Source organism: Schizosaccharomyces cryophilus (genome assembly GCF_000004155.1).
Source record: "Schizosaccharomyces cryophilus OY26 unplaced genomic scaffold supercont4.6, whole genome shotgun sequence".
Lineage (NCBI taxonomy): Eukaryota > Fungi > Ascomycota > Schizosaccharomycetes > Schizosaccharomycetales > Schizosaccharomycetaceae > Schizosaccharomyces > Schizosaccharomyces cryophilus.
Window position 1 is genome coordinate 44,293 of NW_013185629.1, and position 26,906 is coordinate 71,198.

At 37.0% G+C, this 26,906-nt stretch overlaps 11 protein-coding genes and 2 non-coding genes across 13 annotated transcripts; 8 read left to right on the top strand and 5 right to left on the bottom strand.

The window, feature by feature from the left end:
- Window positions 1–456: 456 nt before the first annotated feature.
- On the bottom strand, window positions 457–3,030 carry SPOG_00898 (glutathione transporter Pgt1; the record flags this gene model as incomplete). The annotated part of the gene is made up of 2 exons (XM_013169169.1): window positions 457–2,396; window positions 2,430–3,030. The coding sequence occupies 2 exons, from the start codon at window positions 3,028–3,030 to the stop codon at window positions 457–459; spliced, it is 2,541 nt and encodes an 846-aa protein (XP_013024623.1).
- A 2,333-nt stretch (window positions 3,031–5,363) lies between these two features.
- On the top strand, window positions 5,364–7,337 carry SPOG_00899 (pyruvate decarboxylase). Its single transcript, XM_013169170.1, has one exon. It carries the CDS (start codon window positions 5,455–5,457, stop codon window positions 7,153–7,155), a length of 1,701 nt encoding a protein of 566 aa, XP_013024624.1. The 5' UTR covers window positions 5,364–5,454; the 3' UTR covers window positions 7,156–7,337.
- A 906-nt stretch (window positions 7,338–8,243) lies between these two features.
- SPOG_00900 (alpha-1,2-galactosyltransferase Gmh1) lies at window positions 8,244–9,635 on the top strand. Its single transcript, XM_013169171.1, has one exon. The coding sequence runs from the start codon at window positions 8,380–8,382 to the stop codon at window positions 9,388–9,390; it is 1,011 nt and encodes a 336-aa protein (XP_013024625.1). The 5' UTR covers window positions 8,244–8,379; the 3' UTR covers window positions 9,391–9,635.
- A 313-nt stretch (window positions 9,636–9,948) lies between these two features.
- On the top strand, window positions 9,949–12,704 carry SPOG_00901 (outer membrane protein). The gene is made up of 3 exons (XM_013169172.1): window positions 9,949–10,180; window positions 10,236–10,315; window positions 10,391–12,704. The coding sequence occupies exon 3, from the start codon at window positions 10,476–10,478 to the stop codon at window positions 12,237–12,239; it is 1,764 nt and encodes a 587-aa protein (XP_013024626.1). The 5' UTR covers window positions 9,949–10,180; window positions 10,236–10,315; window positions 10,391–10,475; the 3' UTR covers window positions 12,240–12,704.
- A 379-nt stretch (window positions 12,705–13,083) lies between these two features.
- Window positions 13,084–14,543, top strand: SPOG_00902 (enhancer-RNA-mediated silencing). Its single transcript, XM_013169173.1, has one exon. It carries the CDS (start codon window positions 13,529–13,531, stop codon window positions 14,429–14,431), a length of 903 nt encoding a protein of 300 aa, XP_013024627.1. The 5' UTR covers window positions 13,084–13,528; the 3' UTR covers window positions 14,432–14,543.
- A 1,585-nt stretch (window positions 14,544–16,128) lies between these two features.
- On the top strand, window positions 16,129–16,379 carry SPOG_00903 (uncharacterized protein; the record flags this gene model as incomplete). The annotated part of the gene is made up of 2 exons (XM_013169174.1): window positions 16,129–16,149; window positions 16,182–16,379. 2 exons carry the CDS (start codon window positions 16,129–16,131, stop codon window positions 16,377–16,379), a joined length of 219 nt encoding a protein of 72 aa, XP_013024628.1.
- Window positions 16,380–16,876: 497 nt separating this feature from the next.
- On the top strand, window positions 16,877–17,692 carry SPOG_00904 (uncharacterized protein; the record flags this gene model as incomplete). The annotated part of the gene is made up of 3 exons (XM_013169175.1): window positions 16,877–17,085; window positions 17,171–17,210; window positions 17,507–17,692. The coding sequence occupies 3 exons, from the start codon at window positions 16,877–16,879 to the stop codon at window positions 17,690–17,692; spliced, it is 435 nt and encodes a 144-aa protein (XP_013024629.1).
- A 653-nt stretch (window positions 17,693–18,345) lies between these two features.
- Window positions 18,346–19,786, top strand: SPOG_00905 (fructose-1,6-bisphosphatase Fbp1). The gene has a single exon (XM_013169176.1). It carries the CDS (start codon window positions 18,493–18,495, stop codon window positions 19,531–19,533), a length of 1,041 nt encoding a protein of 346 aa, XP_013024630.1. The 5' UTR covers window positions 18,346–18,492; the 3' UTR covers window positions 19,534–19,786.
- Window positions 19,787–20,096: 310 nt separating this feature from the next.
- Window positions 20,097–21,197, bottom strand: SPOG_00906 (alpha/beta hydrolase fold-containing protein). Its single transcript, XM_013169177.1, has one exon. It carries the CDS (start codon window positions 21,125–21,127, stop codon window positions 20,141–20,143), a length of 987 nt encoding a protein of 328 aa, XP_013024631.1. The 5' UTR covers window positions 21,128–21,197; the 3' UTR covers window positions 20,097–20,140.
- A 345-nt stretch (window positions 21,198–21,542) lies between these two features.
- SPOG_00907 (uncharacterized protein) lies at window positions 21,543–22,972 on the bottom strand. The gene is made up of 5 exons (XM_013169178.1): window positions 22,631–22,972; window positions 22,360–22,560; window positions 22,121–22,312; window positions 21,886–22,083; window positions 21,543–21,828 (listed from the first exon to the last, which is right to left on the bottom strand). Exons 1-5 carry the CDS (start codon window positions 22,893–22,895, stop codon window positions 21,734–21,736), a joined length of 951 nt encoding a protein of 316 aa, XP_013024632.1. The 5' UTR covers window positions 22,896–22,972; the 3' UTR covers window positions 21,543–21,733.
- Window positions 22,973–23,161: 189 nt separating this feature from the next.
- On the bottom strand, window positions 23,162–26,452 carry SPOG_00908 (uncharacterized protein). Its single transcript, XM_013169179.1, has one exon. It carries the CDS (start codon window positions 25,131–25,133, stop codon window positions 23,379–23,381), a length of 1,755 nt encoding a protein of 584 aa, XP_013024633.1. The 5' UTR covers window positions 25,134–26,452; the 3' UTR covers window positions 23,162–23,378.
- On the bottom strand, window positions 26,428–26,501 carry SPOG_16326. The gene has a single exon. It is a non-coding gene; the product is annotated as a tRNA-Asn (tRNA).
- Window positions 26,502–26,678: 177 nt separating this feature from the next.
- SPOG_16327 lies at window positions 26,679–26,750 on the top strand. Its single transcript has one exon. It is a non-coding gene; the product is annotated as a tRNA-Pro (tRNA).
- Window positions 26,751–26,906: the final 156 nt, after the last annotated feature.

A 26,906-nucleotide genomic window follows, 5' to 3' on the forward strand; every position in this document is an offset into this window, starting at 1 on the left:
ATTACTTTCATTGCTTTGTAAACACTTCAGTCGACTTCTAAGATCCTTCAGAAATACCTGAACATGGACAGACCCTTCAGATAATTCTTTACACTAAAGTAAACTCATTAATAATCCAACATGACTCTTTATTATATATATATATATATATATATATATACATGATTAATACTATTCACTTCATTATTTCACTAGATCTCCTAGTGGATTTTCCGAAAACGTCTGTAAACAGAATTTGTACTATACGAAACTCCTTCACATAACAGCTACAAGAGAACAAAGTTACATTATCAATTTACAAATTTCTTATTATAAAATTCTAATTACTATGGAATAAGTTGCAATTCAAAGCTTGTATTATACAAAGATGAATGTTCACATTCACTATAATATTAAAACACACACACACACACCCGTTATGTGGCATTAATCATTGTTCGGTTAAGTATAATACGCTTAACTCCAAGTGTCATAACCAAATGTTTCATTTGGACCGACAGAATGATAAGGCATACTCTTCCAGTCATATGTATTTTTGTAAACGGAATTTCCCCACCAGTCTAACCTGCCTCCGGGATAGGATACACAAAGGAAAATAACAACGCCAGCAACAGCTACGCCAGAATCCATCGCAGCTGCCAACACGTAATTGTACTTGGTCCACCAATGTACGGCCTTTTTTCGGATCGCATAATTAAAAATGAAACCTACAATAGCCCAAGAGGAGTAGTTAATACCCGTAGCAGGAGGAATGTTTCCTGGACCAGTGAAAAAAACGGGAGCATTGAGCTTCCCATACCAGGCTTTCGGGAATTTTTTATATAAAGCATAAGTAAAAAATGGAGCAATTGCACCAATTAGGAAAAAGTATAATAAAGGGTAATAAGGCCTTCCCTTTGAAAATAGTTTAGCTGGTCCAATAGCTCCCCAAATTAATGAAGCATTATAGACTGAACGTCCATTAGGGCATGTAAATCCATCACTTTGCTTATGAGTGCAAATATCAGTTATATGAAAGCGCATCCATTCTTGAACAGCAACTTGTGTTATACCACCAAGGACAGTAGCGAAAATCTGAACTGAAAACAAAATACGAGGAGGTACCTTCATATATTGAGCTAGTTTCAAATCCCTTGAAAACTCTAAACCTTGTCTCATGGGAATAAAACCATACAGCTTAATCATAAGGTTTGCAACAGGTTTACCCGGTAACATATAACCACCGATTAATTCAGTGATAATGTTTAGACCAACATGTTGATTAGTAATACCTTCAAGAATGCCTTGAGGAATAAAGTTAATAATAAATATGAGCATTGCAACAATAAAAGCCCATACTGGACACTGTGTATCGTAATAACGAATAGTGAAAATGGATAGACCGAACATAACAATGAACAAAGCCAGATACCACCATTGAGGAGCCTCCCGATAATTACGCATTAACTTTCGATGGACACACTCAAATGATCCACGTTCATCACGAAGACGCTGCCATATGTCCTTACCGTTGTATAAAGCACAATGAACGAATATAGAAGTGACAGCAGCAAAGTTTAATGCTGTAGACATACTATAAGACATGGGCATATACAAAGGAGAATATGACTCATACTTTGTTTGGTCAAAAGATAAATCAGGGTTCAAAACACGTGAAGAATTGAATGATTTACCTGTGTTGTCATATGTAGAGGAAGATAGCATGGGCAGGTAATTTGAAAACCAGACACCCTTGTAGTACAAAATGGGTACGACAATCCAAAAGATTAATATCACAGAGCCGATAGTATTACTAATAACCCACCAAGGGGAAGCTAAAGGATTGTTATTATATACAACTTGCTGCCAGTCAAATGTAACAGGAAGAATACCAAGACCCGAGTTGTAGCCGAATAGCTGGTTTACAACACGATTTTTGGGCCAGATCCAACACAAAAAGGTAAAGTAAGACAAAGCAGTGAATATGAAGCCAGGAAACCAATAAACAACAAAAGCAGCAATGAAAATATATGTGAAAAACCGATAGCGAGATATACTCCAGCCATTCGCAGTAACCTTTCCATCTTTCACTTCTCCAATCTCATTACCACCATCGCCATGAAGGGTTCTGAAAAGGACAGCACTGACCAAAGTCTGCGGCCAAATCATACTGGCGGGGTAGACAATCCAGCGCCTAGTGAGTCCAGCAAAGCCATATCCAAGCATTTGGGAAGTCAGTACAACAAGAATCTTGTATCCCCAAGAGAGCTCTTGGTTATAAAAGCTTGTTTGTGCTGATAAAATGTTCGTGGCATAAGCTGTAGAAGATGTTAAAGAAACTGCAATAGTAATTGTAGCGTGTTCCTTGGTATTGAAAGGACCAGGGTTTAAAAAGAACGAAAAACGACGGTAGCCGACTTTCCAATTCGGGAGTAGGTTTAACAGCTTACCTAGAGGAAACAATAAAATTTGGGCGACGATGAAATTGATTGTAAGAGAAGGATAACGTAAACTGAAGAACTGATTCACAGCAGCAAAAACAATAACAAAAATGGCTGTAAGCACCCAGGTTCTCCATGTATTCACAGGCTTGGTGGGATCATCGGTAGGCGGCACAGACGCTCTAACTTCAGAATAGATAGAATCTTCAAGTTCACCTTTGTCATCGTAATAGCAGTTAGCCTGTTTTGAGACAAGCGAGGAAGATGATGATATCAACCGGAGGAAAAAGTTGGACTTTGATTTCTTATCAAGATTGCTGGTATCTACTTCATCGGATATCCGCCTGGTGGGATCAGTAATTGATTGAATGGATTCTGAACCTTTCACTTGTTCATGTACATTTTTTTTTGGATTTTCGTCATTGTCGAAATTCAAATAAGCATCATCATCTTCACTATCACCGTTTTTAGACGCATGACCTACTTGCTCTATTGTGGAAGAAGCAACGTACGGGGTGTTGGTATAAGAGATTGACTGACCCGGACCTTCCGAATACGTGTTAGAGTCTTCCGATGAAGTAGATGGATGCCGGTTAATTCCTTTCGGCATTTTATATGTACTGTAAATTAAAGTAGATAATCCTTTATCTAATCCAATTCAAAAAATGACCATGCACACAAGAACTTGGCCCTTCAAGTACGATACTCCAAAAGAACGCAATATGTTAACTAATGACAAACCTCTTTTCCTCAATTTGCGAATAAATAAATAAATATAAATAAATAAACGAATAAAACAAAGAAAGAGAAATGAATTAAAAAATTAAGCAAATAAAAGCTTTCAAAAGTCGTAGTTTTTCTCTAAAGGGAGAAAGTAAGGATGAGGGTAAAGTATGCAGTGCTATCGTATTTTATAAGAGAAAATCTTATATTTGATATTGTATCATTATTTGCTACAATTTTGCAATCTTGTGTGACTTTATCGCAATCGCAATTGCAATCGCTATCGCTTTTCGCTTTGTCAAGAACGAGAATAAGATTAAAGTTTACCTGTAACGAAGCGCATTGCAAAAACTTGCTACTCTTCTAAGCCAATGACAAGAAAAACTGATCAAAATAGCCAACAACTTGAGGAAAAAGAAAAAAAGAAAAAGAACAGAAAAAAAAAAAAAAAAAAAAAAAAAAAAAAAAGAAGAAAGATCAAAAATATCTCGGTATAACGCATGAAATGTGTAAATGTAATAAAAAAATACAAAAAGGAACATTAACGGATGAAGAAACGAATACAGGTAACAATTGTTTTAAGTTTGTTAACACTATCTCTCTAGTTTGAAAGCATGTGACCGTACTGTATCAATCAGTTACAGTAGGCCGTTATCAGTCACGTAGTAATATAAAGTTAAATTTGTTTAAAGTTGATTAGTTGCTTATCAGAAGTTACCTTTTGCATAGAGTATCGTTATTGCCTAATAAACACTACAAGATGGGATGCCACTATAAATAACTTTTAAACGATTAAAAGCAGCGAAAGATGTCAAAATGCCAAGTCAATTTTGCTTCAATAATTACTAGCAGCAATAGCATTCTGTAACAGAAACATTACAATACTTAGTAGTATCTGAATGCGCTTATCTTATGCAAATGAGTCTCGAAGGCATTGTTTCCTTCTCTTTGTATCATAATTCAGTTGGAGTCGAGAATTGCAAATAATAAACATTTCTTCGGTGAGATTTGTTATTTGCAACCAAGGTCGCTATTCAAAATTATCGCATTATAAGAAATGGTTTCATAGCTACCGTAGAGCACCGTAAAAAACAGTTAGTAAATAAATCCACTATAACAATAACCAAAAAGTGAACCTTTTTAGCAGATGCAGCAACACAGTATGCATCAAGAACAAAAGAAACGGTAACTAATTTGCGTTACGAATGATTTTTAATCTGCAAATGTTAATTATGTATTTATGAACACACCTACAAGTATGTCTCTTCCTCCCCCCCCCAATACCAAAAAAAAAAGTAGAATATAAACCTCGAGATAAGAAATGCAATTCGAGGAAGAATTTATATACAGACAATTCAAAATTCATTTTTAAACCCATATACATGTTTTTTCTTTAGTGCGTTTAGCTATATGAGACATCTGTTTCGCAATACTTAAAACACATTATAATATTGAGTAGTCTACAGATATTAAGTGTCTCCTCTCTAACAGAAATAAAATGTTTTATTTTAATTGCACAACAATCTTCACGTTTCTTCATCTATTTCGCGAGATACGACGCTGACTTACTGAAAAGCCCACCTAAAGCTTAACTCATTCTCGTAAAAAAAAAAAAAGTATCCCATAATTAACGTTCTACACAGCAAAGGGATATTTGCCAAGACAAATCAACGTAAAAAGTGTGGAAACACGAGGAAGCTTCAAAGAACACTGGCTCGATAATGTTTCCATCCTGTTTCGCGTGGGTTCAAGAAGCTCAATTTACAAAATCTGGTACGGTCTAGATCAAACTCTAGATAATTTCAACCAATCGGAAATCCGTATAAACCTACGAGGACACTAAATGGTGCCCACCTTCCCGTTTTATTCGCTCCTGCCGACCAATAGGAAGTCAGGGTTCCCGACCGTCGCATTTGCCTCCATTAACTAACTAAGCAAAGCCGTATAATCAGACATACTATCGAACATAGACTCATATACTCTAATAAAATGAAAATTAAAGACAAATTTTTTAATTAGCTGCTCTTTACCAGACTTATTGGAGCTTTTTTTCTATTTTTTTCCCAGGTGACAAACTTCGCGAAAAGTTGAGCAGCCGTGCCCCGGATAGCTGTCCTGGCCGCCGATTGGCTGGACCTGGATATTTCCCAGAAATACCCCTAACAAGTAACAAAGGTTTGTAAAAGAGTGCAAAAGAGTAGCAATGCCGTGAGATTTTCACTTCACGCCGGAAAATTCCGGGAAAGGCTTCTGTCCTATAAATACCTGGTGAAGTCCTCCATTGAATGCCATCAATCACATCTAATTCAACATGACTAAGGATACTCAATTCACTGTTGGTGACTATCTTGCCGAAAGATTGAGCCAAATTGGTATCATCAACCACTTCGTTGTCCCTGGTGACTACAACCTTAAGCTTTTGGACTACCTCGAGTACCACCCCAAGTTGTCTGAGATTGGCTGCTGCAACGAATTGAACTGTGCTTTCGCTGCTGAGGGTTATGCTCGTGCTCACGGTATCGCTGCTGCTGTTGTCACCTACAGCGTCGGTGCCTTGACTGCCTTCGATGGTATTGGTGGTGCTTACGCCGAGAACCTCCCCGTTATTTTGATCAGTGGTGCCCCTAACACTAATGACCTCAACTCCTCTCACATTTTGCACCATACCATTGGTACTCACAACTTTGATTACCAAATGGACATCGCTAAGAACCTCACTGTCGCTGCTGTTGCCCTCCGTCGTGCCGCTGAGGCTCCCCGCTTGATTGACCATGCTCTTCGTCAAGCTATCTTGCAACACAAGCCTGTCTACATCGAAGTCCCCACTAACATGGCTACTCAACCTTGTGCCAAGCCTGGCCCCATCAGTGCTGTCATTGAGCCTGAGACCTCTGACAAGCCCTCTCTTGAACAAGCCACTGATGTTGCTGCTGACTTGATTGCCAAGTCCGAGAAGCCCATCATGTTGGCCGGTCCTAAGCTCCGTGCTGCTGGTGCCGAAAAGGCTTTCCTCAAGTTGGCTGAAGCCCTCGATGCTGCCGTCGTTGTCCAACCCAGCGCTAAGGGTTTCATCTCTGAAGAATTCAAGAACTACGCTGGTGTTTACTGGGGTTTGGCTAGCACTCGTGCTGCTGACAAGATTGGCGACTTCGCTGACTTCTTCATTGGTGCTGGTACCGTTTTCAACGACTACACCTCCAACGGTTACAAGGTCGGTCCCAGTGCTGAGCAATTCATTGACTCTGATTACATGCACGTTACCTTGCCCGGTTACGAATTCACCCGTGTGAAGATGGACGAATTCTTGGGCCGCTTGGCTGACAAGGTTTCCAAGAAGAACGCTACTATGGTCGAGTACGCTCGCATTAAGCCTGCCTTGCTCAACTATGCTCCTGCCAACCCTAAGGAGCTTCTTACTCGTGAAGAGCTCATGCGCCAAATCCAAGGCGTCATTGACGGTAACACCACCTTGTATGCCGAAACTGGTGACTCTTGGTTCAACGGTATGCAAATGAACTTGCCCGAAGGTGCCAAGTTTGAAATTGAAATGCAATGGGGTCACATCGGTTGGTCCGTTCCTTCCGCTTTGGGTTATGCTGTTGCTGCCCCTAACAGAAGAACCGTTATTATGGTTGGTGACGGCTCCTTCCAATTGACTGGTCAAGAACTTGCTCAAATGGTTCTTCACAAGCTCCCTGTCATCATCTTCTTAATCAACAACCGTGGTTACACCATTGAGATTCAAATCCACGATGGTCCTTACAACCGTATCAAGAACTGGGACTATGCTGCCTTCATGGAATCCTTCAACGCTGAAGACGGTAAGGCCAAGGGTCTCAAGGCCAACACTGGTGAAGAGCTTGAGCAAGCTATCCAAATTGCTCTTGCCAACAAAGAGGGTCCTACCTTGATTGAATGCTACAATCACACTGATGACTGCACCAAGGAATTGGTTGAATGGGGATCTACTGTTGGTGCTACCAATGCCAGAGCTCCCGCTCCCGATAACTAAATTATAACTGATGCATAATTTCACTTAATCATGGTTTAGTTCGGTTTAAATGTTTTTTTTTTTGAGATCGAGTTTTTCTACTAGAATAGCATTATATAGAACTTTTTAAAATACAGGTTTCATTTTTTAAGAAAAAAAGCATTGAAAAGACGTAAGTTTTATGGTAAATTTCGTAAAAGATGACATAAGTTTGGTGCAGTATATATTTCTCTACTTTGCTTGCTTGCTAATTCTTGCTAAGACAGGTCCATGAAAGAAACGTTTTTGACTGTAAAGACGAAAATGGACAAAGGTAGCAAGTCTTCATGGGATATTATTTCATTCATTTCAGTCTATAAAACCGGTTTTGATCCTTGTTACGACTTCATTTTCAAGGTACAAAATTATGAAAACAAATGTGATTCTCTAATGCTTGCTAAAAAGCAAATTCTTAGCCATCTTTTTGTTTATTTTATTTTATTTTTATTTTTTAACGTTCATTTACTTTCCTATGAATTGTATGTAGTCACTAGTCACGGTAGTGAGTGAGCATTGTATGCTTTAATAATTAAAGGGTTTCTAAGCGAATGGTTCTGAATGGTGTGTGAAACGCTTGGAATAAGAATTATGTGAAAGTCAATAGTAATTGGTCTTTTCTTAAATTTACTGTATTTTTTTCTTGGTCAGAATGTAAACTTGATAGACGACAGAAATCAATGTAAAGAACTGTTAATAGCTAGCTATCTCGCATAGCATAACTTTTTAGAGTTAGTGGGATTGTGTACTCCCCTAACCAAAAAGCTAAAAATAAATACCGACAAATACTTTAAATTTCTCATTCAAGAGAACAGCTAGAAAGGTCGACTCGTTGATAGGAAATACGGTTTCTAGTGAACGACATCAATAGAATATAAACAAAATATTTGCGACTTTATGTGTGAGCAATATGAATCAATACAATAATATATAAGACCTACAGAAAGAAAATAGATAAATACTTTATGCAATAAAATTGACCGTTTTTGTTCATTATTGCGTATTATTTTGGCAGTCCCCGGGGTGTTACTTCAAGTAACGGGGCGACCATGGAGTAAAGGCCGCAACCACATGTTTTAAGCACTACTCTCTTCTATCCCTTACGTTCAGGGAAAAAGGAGAAATTTTATTCTTTGACTGGGCAAATAAGCAGCATTTCATTGATCAGATATTTATTGTATTTAAAAGAGATCTATTTGTTTATTAACAATGGTTTCCGGTGTTTGGTTATCAAAAAAGCTGCTTTGTATTGTCATTGCCGCTGTCTTTACTGGCGTTTTATTGTTTGTCAATAATTTACACAAGGTTAATCTTTCTTTATTAAATTTTCCTTCCTTCACCCCAAATGATTCAAGTTGTGTCCCATTTAGCTGTACTCCACCTCGACCAAGGATTGCCCCAGCAGATGAGAAGTCGTATGGACAAGCTACAACACTTCATAAAGCGTTCATTAATGAAAGTGATACACAAGAGCCAAAGTCGCATGAAATAATTTTGCTTCTCGGAAGCAATGGAAATATGGGCTCGTTTGATCCTTCCATCATGGATGATGTTTTGGCCAATCGGCTTGAGTATGTCAAAAAACATAACTACAATTTTGAATTTGTCAACCTTACGGGAATCAATGTGCCTACTGTTTGGGGCAAGATGCCAAGCGTGATTCAGATGATGGAGAAATATCCAAATGCGAAGTGGATATGGTGGTTGGATCAGGATGCTTTAATTATGAATAAAGATCAATCTTTGCAAAATTTATTCTTGTCTCCTGAGAATCTCAAATCCTCTTTGATGACAGATCAACCGTTGTGGAGTCAAATTATAAAAGAGGACAAGAGACGTACTCCTTCCTCGTATAACGATGAAATGATCGATAATGTCGAATTCCTGATCTCTGAGGATCACAATGGAGTAAATGCTGGAAGTTTTCTTGTGAAAAATACTGAAACGATGGCTCTGTTCATGGATTTACTAACTGAACCTACCCTAGTCGAGCACAAAATTGTGCGTCATGAGCAAGATCTTATAGGATTAATGATTCATCGACATCCACAGCTTGCTGCTAAGTTTGGTATTTTACCGCAAAGGTATTTAAATGCCTATCCTCACGCTCCACCAGAAATGGAATATCAACCCGGTGACCTGTTGGTGCATTTTGCTGGATGTTGGGTTGAAAATAAATGTACGACACTTTGGGAAGAATTCAAACAGAAATTGGATTAAATTTTTGCATTCCTTGAACTAATCATCTGTGTTTCTAATTACAAGGGATGCTTATTTATATACATACGAACATACAGATTTTACGTATATGGTTACTATATATTTATATATTACAAACATATGATCTTGAAGCCAAAATTGGAAAAAGTCAGCTCTGCTGCTGACTTTTTTGGATTGGTTTCCATCTATATTATTTATTAACTATTCTAGTTCTATTCTATCTATTCTATTAATAAAAATTGACCTTTTTGTTCTAGTTTTATTCAATAATTTATTCAATTCTGTTGAACAAATCGCGATTCATTATTCGCAGTACTTCTTTACTCTTATGAGCCCAAATGCGAATTGGTAGATAGTAATAGCCTTAATGGATCATTGTTATGGTCTTCTCAAAAGTCTGTACAACAGAATACCTACCAATGATACAGTAAAGCCTATTCAAGTAGATGGAAACTAAAATTTCTAGTTATATACTTCTAAGGAACGTTTGCTTTTCTAGAAGACTATGAAAATTATGTATGAATTTTTTTAAGATAGTTGATGGTCACTTATAAATCTCTTATTTTACTCCAACTTCGGCGCTCGTTTGGCTTCAATGAGATGGAGATCGTCACTGTAATATGGTGTATATAACTACACAAAGCAGCTAAAATTTAATTCCGGCTTTGGTGGAAATAGTGGCGATATGCAAGAGAAACACTTAAACTGTACAAAACTACGAAAGTTCCTTCCTCAGTGTTATTACGTAGAGAACCGCAATGCATTCTTATCACTGATGATTATTTCATACGTAGGTTGGGAAAAAAGCACTTTTATAAAAAGGACGTCAATGCTAATTTTTGCAGAAACGTTGAAAAGAAACTAGGCGTAAAAGGACGCATGGAATCTTTTGAATAGTTGGAATATAACTAGCGAAATACATTTGGTAGGTTCGTTTATTTTTGTTGTAGAAAAGTAACTAAATGAGCTTTGTTTAAATGAGTTATTAACAATTTACAAGAATTAACAAATTCGAAATTGCTTTTAATACACTTTTACTTGCATACATTAATTAAAAAAGGAAACAAAACACAGAGGTTACTCTGATGGTCAATTTAAAAAAGTTCGCCCCGATTCCCGAGTTTTCAAAGAAAGAGCAATCTAACTATGAATACGAAAAGGACGAGTATCCTGCCCTGCTCGAGAGGTTGATGGCCTGTTTGGATAGTGTCATTAATGACGACTACAATGCTTATAAGGCAACACTAGAGGAAAACTCTGTAGAAATGCATGCTCTAGATGCCTCACAATATTTTTACATTGCTCTTTTGGAACTCCAGCCCCATGTAATTCATCAAGCTCGAGATACCATTGAACGTTCTGAACATGTGTATGAAGATTTACGAGGTACAGTTGAAAATTCAAATGACAACATTGGAAATTATCCTCCAGGGATGGAACTCCAGGTCTTTTCTTCTACACTTTCCTTGATGGATACCATTTTAGGATTTCTGGGTGGATCGCTCTTAGATTCTATGAAAGCGACCTATCGATTACGCACAACGTACAATTCATTCATGAAGTTGCTGGAAAATGTAAGAAAAGTACAACAAGAAAAAGATTCCGGCATGATAACTGTTAACGCGGGTAATGCCGCTTTTGTAGACGAGATTGTGGAGTCTGGTTCTATGGCAGGATACGGCATTCTCAACTTTCTAGTATCAATGTTTCCGCCTTCTTATTCTCGAATAATATCTTTTATATGCTTTAACCCTAGTAGGAAGGAGGCTCTAGAGGGACTGTGGAAATCCTCAATGTATAATAATGTACTAGGAGCGATTTCTCTGGTTACACTTTTCACTTTCTATGGAATGATACAATCCATTGCGAGTATATCACTTTTCAATCTCGGGGCTGAGCTGAATCAACTTGAAAATTTTATCCAGAGGTTTAAAGCACGATACAATAAAAGTGTGTTATGGCAAGCAATGGAACTAAAGATCTCATTGCTGACTGGAAACCCTGAAAAGGCTATCAATATTGGAAACCAAACGATAACTACTTCAGCTGACCAGCTAATAAATTTAAAAAGCTTTGATATGGCAATGGCTTATGTTTGTGTCCGTGACTTTAAAAACGCCTCGAAACAGTTTCTGATATTAGAGGAGAAGAACTCTTGGTTTCGGGGAATGAATCGGTTTTTTGCTGGTTGCTGCATGCTCCAACACGCAAAAGAATTGGAAAAAATAAAAAATGCAGATCGTGATGAGTACATTGCGTTTGTAGAAGACGGTGAGAATCTTTTAGTTAACGCACTGTCTTGTCTGCAAGAAAAAGAAAAAAAGAGTTTACTACCAATGGAGAAATTCTCAATTCGTAAAGTTCTGAAATGGAAGGGAAAAGCTAAAGCAGAAAAAAAAACACTACTTCAGGTTATAAGCGTTCCTCCTTATATACAATTTTTGTATTCCTTTGTAGTTTGTACTTTGGGATTCAAGGGATATGCTGCAAGCTATAAGCAAGATCTACTGGAAAGCGAATGTCATGATGAAGCGGATCTAGCTTTACGAGATTTATTGCTTGCAGTTATAGACAGGATGCAAAATGAACATGAGTCATCGAAAGCCCGTTTGACTGGAATACTGCAGTTGAATCAAAATGTTTTATTCCAGGAAGATAAGGATTTTTGGGTCATCCCATACGCATATTATGAGCTTGCTGCTTCCAATTGGTTCATGTATGGAATGAAAGCAGAGGGGGAAGTCAGGCACCTAGTAAAAAAGGCAGAGTCGTTTCAGGGTTACGATTTAGAGGAGCGAATGGGTATTCTTGCGAAAATCGCTTACCAAACATTAGATTCCGCCGATTAGTTTTGGTGAACCAAAAAAAAAAAACTATATACCAACTCGATTACAGACATACTAGGTAGTCGATCTGAGAAGTTCCTTCATCAAGAACTTGAAGCGATTTGTTTTGGACCAATGTTTTACCATGTATCCCAGTTAACGAGAATCATCACTTTCATACAGTTTTGAAAAAGTAACGAAATGTATTATATGGCTGGAAGGACTCTGGTTAACAGTTCAAAGAAAAACTCTATTGTTGCTTATTACTAAAATATATACCCAAAAGAATGGTATATATATAACATATTACTCTTTTTATACTTGCTCTTGCTGCTTACTATAGGAGAACTACTACGAAGGTCCTGACTAAAAAAATGGTTGTACCTCTGTAATAATCAGTGAAGGAATATTTCTGTGAGAGATATTAATTACGAATGAGTTTTAAATAAAATGGGTATTGAAAATTTTGCTAGGAGTGCTGAAAGATCTACATGAAAAATATTGATTCATCGTATTCTTTTGGTTTACTAAATCAATCACGCATAAGTATATCTATATAAGATACGTAGCTAGTTGACTGATGGTATGGTTATACCAGATAAAAAGTCAGCGATGAATCATTTATTAACTAGTGCTAACAAACTACCTATTTACTTACATCCACCTGAATTAACGGCATTAATCCGATTCTACTGTATAATGACTCCTACAAAAAAAAAAAAAAAAAAAAAAATAACCACAGCAAGAATTCCTCCTAATGATAATGTGAATTCTGGTGATCGAGAAAAGTACAATTGGTTAATGAATTTACGTTGAACATTCATAGTTAAATGAGAATAGCTCGTATATATTCCAACTGTTCCCAGCAAGATCTTGCTGGCTGAATTAATAAACTTGTTTCACAACATCTTACATTTGGGATTACCAAAGATATGTTATTACAGATAAGATATGTGTCTCCAGATATTAATTGTCAATCAAATTCGACATCACAGCAATTAACAATTGTATCCTACTTATATCAAATTACCGATACGGACAATACTGCTGTGACACTGGACAGCTTATATCAGTATGGCTTTCTATAAAGTACAAGAGCCGAATTTCAACTTATTTTTTAAGTAATTGGAAAACGACTTTCTATCGTTATGGTACAGTAAGCTTCCAATGATTGATTGAGTAATATTAAATTTTTTGTGCTATCATACATCTGATCGTAAATATTTATTAGCTATATATCCGAAGATATCAAGGCATCAATTTATAAGAACAACTTCAATCACTTCCTCTAACATTGTGAAAGAATTTTGGATATGTCAGCTCATCCCTTCAAACAGGTCGATGTATTTTCTAAAGGCGGGTTCAATGGAAATCCGGTAGCAGTCGTTTTCAACGCTGACGACTTATCAACAGATCAGATGCAAAAGTTTGCTGTTTGGACAAATCTCTCAGAGACTACATTTGTACTCAAACCAACTATTCCTGAAGCTCATTACAAACTTCGTATTTTCACACCAAAAAAAGAGTTACCTTTCGCAGGACATCCTACGATAGGTTCATGTTATGCTGTCATAGAAAGCGGTGTTTGTCTGCCAAAAAATGGAAAAGTTATACAGGAATGTGAGGCTGGTTTAATTAACATTACTCTTCATCGAGAAGATAGTGGCGATGTTTGGTACGCTTTCGAATTAACAGAGTTTACGTCTTCGGAAGTTTCAGACGAAGTAGCTATCGCCATATTAAACTGTCTTTTCAATGCTAACGGTCAAATCCAAGAAAGGAAATGGAACCCCATTTTCATCAATGTTGGTCCTATATGGCTTACCATTCAACTCGATTCTGCACATCAGGTTTTAAATTTATATCCTGACTATGGCATGATGGCTAATCTTTCTGAGCAATATGGGTTCACCGGAGTTTATGTCTTTGGAAAGCATGATGATATGCATATAGAATCGAGAGCTTTTGCTCCAGCAATCAATGTCGTTGAAGATCCTGCTTGCGGCAGTGGTGCCGCTGCCTGTGGAATTTATGTTTATCTTTCTAACAATAAATTGGGAAGAGATTTTGATGGAAATCTAAGCATTTCTCAAGGATGCAAAGTTGGCCGCGCAGCAAATTTGAATGTAGTAACTTCATTAAATACTAATGGTTCATTAAAGGTCAAGGTAGGTGGATCCGCTTCAACATGCATCGAAGGATCTGTCAATATTTAGTACAATTCCTACAATCTCAGCCAAAGGTTTGCATGATTAATGAAGCTGCTATAAACAATGTTAATATGATAATATGTTTTATGTATTAAAATAACAATTATAATTATTGGAAATCAAAAATTCTTGTTTAGGATGCTGTTGCTATTTCACATCAGTAGACATGACTGAGACGTATTTAAATGCTTTACAATCACTCTAGTCTAAGGAGGGAATATAGAATACTCCTTCCAATTGTTTTTCTAGTTGAGCAGTGGATTCTACTTGCTTCTACATCTCAACATTTTTTTACAAAAAGACCAAACTCTCAATTTACAAACTGTTTATTAAGGTACAAAGGGCTAGCGCGTTAAAACGGATTGAGATTCTACCTAACCGTAAGCCTATATAACAAATATTTGCGACAGCCCCCACATGATCATTCAACAGCTGTTGTATACTGAGATGCAGCAAAGAAAGCCCATGAAAGCAATATCAATAGAAAAATATGGCTTGTTAGTACACAATCAGTCAATTGGCTTCTGTATTGTTGAATTGTAATATACTCAGATGCATTAGTTTGGTGCCTGACCCGAAAATGTTAACTAGTGGAGTCGACGAAATCTGTATGTAAAAGCCTCAGTAGGTACGATGGATTCGAAGGTAAACATCGATCTTTTAGATTCTATCCCAACTCGAGGCTTTTTAAAATAGAAAAATAGAAAAGTAAATAATTTCAAGCTTGAAGAAATGTGCGATTATCCCGTTTAATTTGGAGATTTTACAAAGATATATTGTCCAACTATTTAGCATAACTTGAACTTCTTTAAGTACTTTTCGTCCATCATGATTATTCTTATTGTTTTTTATTTTTTTTTCCGATTTGCAAACTTTTATCCACTGTACAGCGACCAGATGGGTTTTCTTGTTTTTGTAGCAACGACATACGGCGACCTTATTACTTCATTTTTTCATACGTTTCTCAAGCAAACAATTCACCAAGTTAAGCGACAGACCTCTTTATCCTAAGACTATGAGCTCGTTATTTTTAATCTCTAAATAGAAATCAACTTTATGTATTTTTGTCACGATAGGTGTCTTCTTTATTCACAGTATCACAAGAGCATATGATGCCATAAGACTAAAGGATGAAATATTACAAATCGTAAACAACAAAACATAAAAATACGATTTTAACAAAATCGACTCATTTCGGAACGGAAGTCTTATAGAAAAAGAAACTTCGTTTTACAAAGAAATAGATTACGTTAGCTGTCTCAGCAAAGATATATAAGCCACTTACCTACAATCGAAATCTTCAGATTGGAAGATTCGACTAGTCACGTTCTTTGAGCATTTCATTTAGCTACCCAGATTGCTAGACATTACTAGCATCTATACACGTAGTACAACAAAGTCCAATTCAAGTAAACAACTGTACAATCGTAGTTATTAATTCCACTCGATATTTATTCTCATAAGCCGTGAAGATTCCTAAGGTGACAATTTCTCTACTTTTACTTTCTTTATTAATATGTTGTATCCGTCCTGCCCAGTCCACAGACTTCGCAAATTTAACTTTGGCTGAAGTAGACCCTGAGTTGGCAGAATACGTCACCAGAGGTACTACTATAAGGACTCTAAACTAACTCTTGACCAAGCATCCTATGGGTCCGTAGCTAGTATCATATATCCACTGGGAGGCATTTTATACTTCATAGATGGCTTTGGAACTATATGTGGTACTGAGGAAGGCGAGTTAATAAGCTGCTAGTTTGTAGACAGATATGGGACGAATAAGGGCTGGAAACTTGATGAAGCTATTGCTGCTGCTAAAGCTGATCCAGACCTGAAGGATGTACAGATGTATAATCGACTCAAGGAGGAACACCTGGACCGTGCAATCGAAGCATATAACCAAGAGAAGTCAGACAGACAGACTTCACAAGCGGACACGTGGGAATCCTATTGATCATATTTGAGGACATAGTTAAGGCACTTTTTTAATTACGCTTGGTGTAATAAGAAATACTCAAAAGGTAAGTAGTATGAAGTGCATGTGTACGGCTCTGGCAGCTGACGGGCTAAAGGAGTGTTACACTAAGAAAGTACGTAAGTAACACACAATTTTAAATACTTAGCAATCTTCGTACCTGTTTAATTATTTGATTTACTTGTATTAAGAGTTTCGTTTCTCTTTACTTTTAGCAGCGAGTTTTGGGTATCCGTTTTCGTTGACTCTTGTTAATTTCTTATATCTTGATATGCAATTGAGTTGTCTCTTCTTAAGAGAAGGATAAAAGAGAACAACTATTTTTGATTCTCTTTAACTTGCTTACGTTTCCAATTGATTATTTTTAAACACTTACTATCTTTTCGTTTCCGTTTCTTTGAATTAGCTACATAGACATCCTTTCTATATTTCCTTTTTTATCTATTTCGTTTTTGCAATACTATCATACTGTCATTATGTCTTCTGTTCTTGAAATTGCAAACGTCCAAAGTTTTAATTTTCCTGGTAAGACGTATGAACAACCTATCGGTTTGTCAATTTACAAGTTGATGCCTTCAGATGGAGGTCGCGTGAAGGTTTTCTCTCCTTCTACCGAAAAGCTCGTTCGCGAAGTTTTTGCTGAAAAAGAAGATGTCGATGTTGCCGTTAAGGCCGCTCGTGCTACGTTTTAACCTAATACTCCCTGACGCAAGCTCTCTAGTGCTGAACGTGGTCGCTGTTTGAGCAATTTGGCTGACTATATTGGATAGAACTTGGAATATCTTGCTTCTATTGAAACTCTTGACAATGGTAAGAGTATTACTTTGGCACGAGGTTATGTTCAAACAACTTCTGATTGCTTCCGTTACTATGGTGGTTGGACCGATAATGATTAAGGTCAAACTATTGAGTTTGATATTTCTCGCTTTGCTTATACTCGTCATGAAGCTATTGGTTTCTGTGGTCAAATTATCCCTTGGAACTTCCCCTTCCTTATGTTTTCTTAGGAATTGCTTCAGCTATTGTCTGTGGTAACACATTTATCTTGAAGACAGTGTCGGTTTAACTCCTTTGTCTGCACACTTGTTCTTACTCAATTTATCGAGCTCTCTGGCTTCCTTCCTAGTGTCATTAACATCCTTAGCGGTGATGGTCGTCGTTGCGGTAATTCCATGGCTTGCCAGATGGATATTCACAAGATTGCCTTCATTGATTCTACCGGTGTTGGCAGTATGGTAATACGTTCTGCTGCTGCCTACTCTCGAACTCGGTGGTATCTTCTATATACTTAGTACAACATAGTCCAATTAACGTACGCAATTATTCAACTGTAGTTATTAATTCCACTTGAAATACATAATTATACGTGTAGGATATCTGCCATGACAAAATACTTACGAATTTCAATTACGGTTAGCGGAAACCTTAATTAAATAAGCGCCACTTTAATCTGCACACTGCATATATGATGCAACCTAAATTCTTCAGTTTATTTACATGAGTTCATAGTTGAATGGCAAATTATGAATTTGGAGAGAATAACTAGAAATTGACAATTATAGAAAAAAGAAAAACACAGAGGAAGGTTTTATGATAATTGAGACAGAATCATTACTTTTTCTGTAAATAAAGAAGATATTTCTTTTACAATCGGCGATACGTAAGTTGATGAAAGATCAACGTGTCCTTTTTAAGGGTTGAAAAAGGTTTAGGTTTAATGTGTTGAGTCTAATCATTGAGCATAAAAATTATAGCGCCCCCAATCTAGGCTTGGCCTACCAATAAAAACATCGTATCCCATCAAAAAATCATCATCCTTAGCTCACTTATGCTGAGCTAAAAGGATTTGCACCAATTAGAGGGACTGGAAGAGGTTGATGTTCGGGAGGTGAGGTTTATCTTTCGATGATTGTTTATTTGCATGAAATGCAGAATTTTAGCTTATAAATTGGACCAATTCCCCAACGTTTTATGGTCTACTTTACGAATATCTTTTCATTCTCTTATTTAACAAAAACAGCTTTGCATATTGTTGCAATTCCATAGTCGAAATCGATATATATACTCTTGCTGAAGCAGAAAAATTATCAAAATGAGAGAAGAAGTTGACGGCACGCGCACTGATATTATCACACTCTCTAGTTTCATTCTTCAAGAGCAAAGAAAATATAACAGCAAATACCATGACAAGGGAACTAGTATCATTCAAGAAGCTAGCGGTGAGTTGTCTCTCTTACTCAATAGTCTTCAATTTGCTTTCAAATTCATTGCAAATAACATTCGTAAAGCCGAATTGGTCAATTTAATCGGTCTTTCTGGTGTTATTAATTCTACTGGTGACGAACAAAAGCAATTAGATAGTATCTGCAACGACATATTTATCGAGGCCATGAAATCCAATGGCTGCATTAGAGTCATTGTTAGTGAAGAGGAAGAAGAGGCTATTCTTGTTGACAGCAGCGGTTCCTATGCTATTACTTGTGATCCTATTGATGGTTCTTCGAATATCGATGCTGGTGTTAGTGTTGGTACAATCTTTGGCATCTACAAAATTCGTCCTGGTAGTACCGGCTCGCTTGAAGATGTGTTACGCTCAGGAAATGAAATGGTGGCTGCCGGTTATACTATGTACGGCGCATCGGCCCACTTAATGTTGACTACAGGACATAAAGTTAATGGTTTCACCTTAGACACAAATCTCGGTGAATTCATTTTAACCCATCGAAACTTGTCAATGCCCATATACAAAAACATCTACTCAATCAATGAAGGAAACACTTTGAACTGGCCTCCTAAAATTGCAGACTTCATTCATGGTCTAAAAGTAGCTCCAGAAGGTGGTAAGCCCTATGCTGCTAGGTACATTGGATCAATGGTTGCTGATGTCCATCGTACTATGCTTTACGGTGGTATTTTTGCTTACCCTTGTTCTCGAGGAAAAGGCAAGCTTCGTTTGTTATATGAATGTTTCCCAATGGCAATGTTATGCGAACAAGCCAATGGAATGGCTGTCAATGACAAAGGTGAAAGAATTCTTGATTTGACTCCCAAACAGATTCATGAACAAAGCTCTATTTGGCTCGGCAGTAGAGGAGAAATCCAAAAATATGTAGACTTCATGAAGCAACACTAAAGTCCCTTGTGGTACTTGTGCATTTTCCTTTTATTTGCTTTTCGCATGTTCCGACAAACGATTTATGACGAATTATGAGAAAAAAGGCTCACTCCTGGCCTACCTTCTTTTTAGTATCCTAAATTGAAAAAGTTTATTTTTTGTTATTTATTTTATAGCTTCAATCAGAAATCATTGTCTATACATATTTGTCAGACGAAGTAATATAAAAAAAATATATATAACTCACTAGAAAACATAATTTTGGTGGATGTATAGCATAATGACATTATTTGAATTAGGATACAACAAACAGTGGAGATATAAACTCATAGACTGAAGACCGACTAGGGCAAAATAAAATGTTAACAAAAATTGTTTCCAAATGAAATCTTTGGTTTTTAAATAAATATGCTGCTAGTCGAGAGATCATCAGGTAGGTATATTGGATCATTGCTACTAACTAAAATTCCAATTTAACGCAAACATAGCAGGACAAATATTTCGTTCCTCAGTATATTCTCAATTCTATTCCTACTTCATATAATTCCGTGATAGTAACAATTGTTTACAGAATAAATACATTGGAGATTAAAAAAAAAATCATTATTACATTATAAAAATACTCTCATGATGCTTTGAGGAGCTCTCCTATGTAATAGGCAATTTCCTCTGTAGCTTCTAGACATCGCTTAGAGAATGGGGCCATTTGAATGAACCCATGAGTAAGATCAGCGTTGTAAATGTAAACAAGATCGTTTCCAGCAGCCGCCAATTTGCGAGCATACTCATGGCCAACATCACGCAACATGTCAAAACCATCATTCACAAACAGGGCTCGAGGTAAATTACTAAAGTCCTTCGCGTTCAAAGGCGTCACATACGGTTGACTATAATCAACCGATGGGGGGAGTAAGTTCCATAGAAATTGGAATAAACCTGCTGTCTCGACATAGTTGCCTACTCTATTTTCCACTGCTGCCTTAGTATCGAACGCCATCTTGGTCTCTGGATAAATAGGTATCTGTAATGCCAGTTTCGGTCCACCTTCATCACGAAGCTTCTGGGTGATCGTACAAGTCATGTTTCCTCCGGCTGAATCGCCACCTAATGCAATACGATTTTCGTCTACTCCTATTTTTTTGGCGTTTTCAAAAATCCATCTAACAACAAATTCACCTTCAGTTATTTGAGTAGGCCATTGGTATTCTGGTGAAAGACGGTAATCGACAATGTACACTTGGCAACCACTAACTTCAGAAAAAATTCTCATAGCATTATCGAATTGATCAATTGATCCTACTTGAAAGCCTCCTCCATGCAAATATATCAAAGCTGCTCCATGAGCAGGACCAGGCTTGGAAGCATGGTATACTCTTACAGGAATCGTACCGTAAGGTCCGTTAAGCGCTAGATGCTCAATTTTCCCAATCTTATACGGATTTTTAGTTATAAAAACGTCGTGGTTTCGCCTTTGAGTTGCAACTGTTTCATCATGCGTGCCTAAAACAGGACCGTTGCGTGACATCCATTCAGCTAACTCGGGATTTTTTTCTGATCTCTCTACCTTTGATGGTAGATTTTTTGAGGTAAATATTTCCGAAGCTCCAGACATGGCATTGCTTTTGGATTCTTTTAATTTCCTTCAGGTCTGTTTATATTTCATTTATACTTATATATCAGATGAGTTCACGTCATGAAGAAGTGATGTATTTGTTTACTACATTTTCGAAGGGCTTCCTTCCCAAACGAGGGACATCAACGATTCACCTGATGAAAAACTACACAACGGTGATGATATAAATCAAAAAAAAAAAACCAACGAAAAAGATGTTAGTTATTTGAGTATCTTGTAGGGGACATATTCTCTGAAATACAGATTCTATGCACCTAATAATATTTTATATGAGAAATATGGAAGAACTGTGATTGCTTTGAAAACGGATTTTAAGAATTTGAGTGTGTGAATTAGACAACGCCAAAATTAATTGACTAGAATTTTCATCAAACAGCAGATAAAATGGCTTCATCCTTTTTTTTTTTTTCTTTTTCTTTATTTTTCCTATTAAATATATATCAGAACGGCTGAAGGTCGTCAAGGTCTATCATAGTGAATAATCATTCGTATAAGCATGATCAAATGAATCAGCAGTTATCAAAAGCTCTTGTGATCATTATTCGATGACCTATTTGGACATCTCAGGGAAGGTGTGAAAGAAGGCTAAACTTCTTCCATCTGTTCCTCATCCGTGGGTTTAGAATTCCAAAGGGGATCTTTAATGCCACGATATATTCGGTATAGAGCTCCCGGGTACACTACGAATGTTAGATTCAAAAAAAGTAAATAAATAAATAACGAATGTTCGTTCTTACTCGTTTCTAAGATTGCTAAAGCATCTGCAGTGGCAGCGATGGCATACCAGAATCCTTTTGGTAAGTTATCGCTTCCCTTGATATGTTTCGTAAATGCTGAGAGGAAGGCAGGAGCCCCTACGCAAGAAGTAAAACAAAATGACTTTAAAGAAGCTACAATAAATCTTTTCTTCCAATATAGAGCCATTTCGAAAGAAGCTAAATATCAGTAAGTGTAAACAAGTCGAATTCTTACAGGTTTGATACAAAGTGATAGCACTGAAGGTCATTAAGGATATGACAAAGAAATTCGGAGAAGAGATCAGCCATTTTAAAGGAAACAAAAATCCCATATGCGAGAGAAACAACGGAATGGGACATAGAATAACCACATAGGTTATTGTCATCAAGACAGCAACCAAAATATCATTGGAGTTTTTTATGCAATCTAGTTTATTAGTCTTTAATTATTTTAGTGGATTTTGTGTTTCTTACATGCGTGTGATTCAATGGATCCACACAAAACTAAACCGATGATAATCCACATCCATCTTGAAAGGTCCACTGGGCGTTTGGGAGGGTTTAAAGATCGCATATGTTCTTGAAGATAGGTTATAAATATAAGAAAATAAATAATTGTCATAAAGCATCCTAATATCCAGTGTTTTACGAATAAAACGGCATTCTTCGTCAGTCCTGATATTGTAAGTTTAAGTTAGCACAAGAGAGCCGCTTTCTTTGAAAAGCTCCTCTAAATATTACTTACGGATTCGAAGTACAGTAGAAGATATTAGTGATATGCTATAGATTCCCCAGAAAACTATCTGTGATTCAGTAGTAACGAAGAAAGGACCCTGATTAGAATAGTAAAATGAAAGTAAATTGATTATAGCATAAACATATCCTACGGCAATAGTTACAAAAAAATGATTAAATTTGGCATCACTTTGGCTAGGATTTTGCTCGGGACTTTCCAGTAATCGTGTTTGCTCAGACGGTGCTTCAGATGAACTACGGCTGTTAGAACTCATTTGAAAACACACAAGAATATTATGAAAGGGTATCTATTAATGAGAATTGTCAATTGTTTTGGTTAAATCGAATTACGGATGATCAGGAGTTAACTATCCCTTTGTTTTGTAAACAAAGCAGCAAGTAGCAATTGGAAGATACAGACAGACATTCAGGTTGGAGCAAGACTCAAAGCAAGTGCTTCGTTAGTTTTATTATCTTTTGTTTTTCATTAATAGTCCTCATAGTGAAGTTGTTTACTTCTTATTATAATTCAGCTGAATTATCTGTAAACTTATAAATAATCTATTACCACGTTAAACTCTTTACTATAACTTAACTAAACGGTAAACGTGACGCTATATTAAAAGAAATCAAACAAGCGAAACACAAAAGCATAAATGCATTCGGTTAAATGCGCCACAAAAAAAAAGAGAGAAGCATTGGAGGCATGACAAGAGAAACAAAAAGACGTAGACAGAATCATCAAGGGAAAGATATTATTAAAAAAAGGTTAACATCTTCTTTGCTATATTGCGGAAAGGACTAGTTGTCGCTGGTTTTTCTTGTTCTTTCTCTGATGGCATTATACGGGCAAAGTCGGTTTCAATGCACATATTAAAGGAGGTAATGATTGGAGTCCTGTAAATAAGTTTATGCGCAATAAAGAAAACCAAAATAATAATAGCTGATAAATAGTTCATAAAAAATGCACTAGCGGTAGATTTTCCACCAACTGGGCTTACCGAGACATAGAATTCGGCTATTAGTATCAAGCAAATAAAGCCGAAGGCATACCAAGCGGCATAAATACCAAAAGGAGAGCGAAACCCAATTTCCTTTAAGCTTCGCTGTTGGTATTTCATAGCAGAACGGTAGCGAATATAGGCGAGGTTGATACTTCCCCAGGTAAATAAGGTGCCAAGACCAGAAATAGACATAAACCAATTGAAAACAGTGGTACTTTTACCTGTTTCTACCAAAAACGATAAAAACATAAAAACAAAGAGAATAAGAAGAGCAATTATAGGACGACCAGAAAGGTCTACCCAGGAGAAACATTTAGGGGCAAAACCATTGCAACCTAAAGAGTGAATAGCACGGCTTCCTGCATAGATTTGGGCATTCGCAGAAGAAATAACAGAAATTAAAATAACAGAGTTTAAGATAGAAGGTAAAGCTTTAATGTTTGCATCTTTAATGGCTAAAACGAAAGGACTGGCATCCACTCCACTGTAAGAAGTTAGGCGAGGGTCAGCACCACTGATTAGCAGGCCTACAATGAAAAGAGAAAGGATATAAAAAATGGTGATGCGGAAAAAAGTTTGACGCACAGCCTTAGGGAAAGCCTTGGCTGGGTCATCAGTTTCAGCAGCAGCAACTCCTACATATTCAGTACCCGAAAAAGAAAATGCAGCTGAAGTAAACACAGAACAGAAACCCTTGAACCCATTCCGAAACGCGTTTTCTCGAAATACGTGAGTTCCAAGGTAGCCTCTATAATCCGTAGGAACACCACCGCAATCGATGATTATACCAAGAATGATGAAGCCACACATGGCCGCAATTTTTATGCTAGACATGAGAAATTCAAGTTCTCCATAGATATGAACACTAAAAATGTTGGAAAAAATGAGGAACGCAATGAAGATAGTGATCCATATACCCGCATTGAGGTTTGTCCAGTAACGAATCAACATTGTGCCTGTGGTAAGTTCTAGTGGAATGGATGCTAAGAAACCTAAGACATAATTCCAACTCAATGCAAACCCCCAAGATTCATCAATGAAACGAGTAGCATATGTAATGTAACCACCGCGAGTAGGGAAGGAGACGCATAACTCGCCGAGGTTATAGACGGTAAAAAAAACCATTGAGCCGATTAAGATGTAGTTAATTAAAACAGAAGCAGCACCTCCTGTAACTAAAGAACTTCCGCTTCCAACCCAAAGACCAGTGCCAATGGCACCCCCTATAGCGATCATTTGGATATGACGAGATTTGAGTTTGCGCTGAAGGCCATGTTCGGAAGTATCTTCATCTGCATCAGCGAGACGAAAACCGTCGATAAAACGAGCAAACCTACCTTTTGGCTGGACTATGTCGATTTCACCGACAGAAGGTAAAGAATCTTCATCAACGAAAGCAGCAGTTTTCTTTTCGTCAACGGCTACATTTTCGTGAGACAGATTAGATTTTGAATAGGAATGCACCTGTGTTTCAGGTATGTATTGAGGAGGTGAAGACAATGAGTTCATAACAGTAAATGCTTCAATCAAGAACAATAGAATAACAAAGATCTCAAAGTTACCCCTAAAATCAATTAAATGATGAGAATGAAGGAATTATATGCTTTCAACTAGTTGGGGTTTCATCATTTTTAAATGTTTCTTTGTCGTCTCTGTAATCTCATAATTCACTTTCATTCTTGATAGTATTATCAAGTTTTTCAGCGCAAAGATAGTTGGACTTAATCAACACAGAGCTTACGGTTGTTTTTGAGGTAATACTCAAGATACTCAGGAGAAAGCGATAAACCAATTCAAACTTTCAGCAAACAGGATACGATGCATCAAAAAAAAATAAAAGAAAAACAAATTATAGGAAAAAACGCTTGACCGAATATAGATAGAAAAAGTACGAAGAAAATGTAAAATAGCTTTGTTTACTTCGAGTTTGGTATCGAAACTTACCTTTGCTGTGCCCTAAACGAACCGAGGTTATATTATCGGATGTGTTGGTATTCTCCATAATTTCAAAAGGAATTATCCTTTAAGCGAATGCTTATAAGACAAAGGAAAACTGTCAATCATTTTTACCTATCTGGTACTCTAATCACGAAAAGCCATAAAGATAATGTGGCCGAAAGGAAGAAAGAGATATTGAGAACTCAAGGATATAAATGAAGTCCACGATCTGAAAGAAACGAAGAGAGTTGAAAGTATAGGAATCAACAGTTACTGATATCTGAGATTGCTCTATCGCTTAGGTTACTTTCGACTTTTGTCTTATGATTTCTTATTTTTCGTCTGGAAACAGCACTCTCATGTTTTGGCCAACAATAACTAAGCATCCATGTTGTCGCTTCGGAACTGTCTTATCCAGATGAGCTCTCTTGACCCAACATAGAAATTTGCTTAAATATTCGGCCTTAATTGATTTTACATTTATCACTATCCATTATCGGCTTCTCCGATGATGATAGCAAATGCTTGTTGCCTCCTATAGGTGAGCTCTCGTTCCAACCGATACCAATGAGGAGACGCTGAATCCTAGTTTCAATAAGGTAATTGTTCTTTTATTCAATGTGTTTTTACGTAGGAAGACTTTGCAAGTTTTTCAGAAAACGTCACGAGTATTGATAGAAAAAAAAGGAAAAAAGACCTTCGTCTATTGAAGCAGCTTAGTATACATATATTAACCACTTTCAACTGTCTTTGTGCTGTGTGTTTCATCCGTCTATATACATTTTCGATCCCTTGTACACATATTCTAAAAACAGTAACATTTTTGTATTACCGCCTACATGTTTTGGAATTAAAGAAAAAGAAACGGTCAGAGAGGGACTCGAACCCTCGACCTCATGATTAACAGTCATGCGCACTAACCAACTGTGCTATCCGACCTTTTTTGAATGTTTAATGCATTAACCTATAATATAATTTTTTGTTAACCAAAAAGAAAATCACTCAAAAGCACATGTCGCTAGATTGCATCCAAATCGCACGTATTATTCATTTAAGGATAGAGGAGCAACATGCCTTGATAAAATTAGTATAAAGTTTACGATGTGATCAGAGCGCGGCCGTTTGGTCTAGTGGTATGATACCATCTTAGGGTGATGGTGGTCCTGGGTTCGATTCCCAGAACAGCCCATTTTTTTCTTTGTCAGTAACTATGAGTGAACGGTGAATGTCGTGAATTTCGAGGTTGCATTATTTATTCTCAGGATAGAACGTATCTTCTTGGTCATAGTCTTAAGAGCAAAGAGCTGAACATGCAATATCTTTCTTCGATGTGCCCACCTATGA

What these genes read in the sequence shown, in the direction of transcription:
- SPOG_00899 (XM_013169170.1), top strand. Translation starts at nt 5,455, where the DNA reads ATGACTAAGGATACTCAATTCACTGTTGGTGACTATCTTGCCGAAAGA.
- SPOG_00900 (XM_013169171.1), top strand. Translation starts at nt 8,380, where the DNA reads ATGGTTTCCGGTGTTTGGTTATCAAAAAAGCTGCTTTGTATTGTCATT.
- SPOG_00901 (XM_013169172.1), top strand. Translation starts at nt 10,476, where the DNA reads ATGGTCAATTTAAAAAAGTTCGCCCCGATTCCCGAGTTTTCAAAGAAA.
- SPOG_00902 (XM_013169173.1), top strand. Translation starts at nt 13,529, where the DNA reads ATGTCAGCTCATCCCTTCAAACAGGTCGATGTATTTTCTAAAGGCGGG.
- SPOG_00905 (XM_013169176.1), top strand. Translation starts at nt 18,493, where the DNA reads ATGAGAGAAGAAGTTGACGGCACGCGCACTGATATTATCACACTCTCT.
- SPOG_00906 (XM_013169177.1), bottom strand. Translation starts at nt 21,127, where the DNA reads ATGTCTGGAGCTTCGGAAATATTTACCTCAAAAAATCTACCATCAAAG.
- SPOG_00907 (XM_013169178.1), bottom strand. Translation starts at nt 22,895, where the DNA reads ATGAGTTCTAACAGCCGTAGTTCATCTGAAGCACCGTCTGAGCAAACA. An exon ending in ATCCATTGAATCACACGCAT is followed by an intron (nt 22,313 to 22,359) that starts GTAAGAAACACA and finishes CTAATAAACTAG; the next exon opens with ATTGCATAAAAAACTCCAAT. An exon ending in TATCACTTTGTATCAAACCT is followed by an intron (nt 22,084 to 22,120) that starts GTAAGAATTCGA and finishes ACTGATATTTAG; the next exon opens with CTTCTTTCGAAATGGCTCTA.
- SPOG_00908 (XM_013169179.1), bottom strand. Translation starts at nt 25,133, where the DNA reads ATGAACTCATTGTCTTCACCTCCTCAATACATACCTGAAACACAGGTG.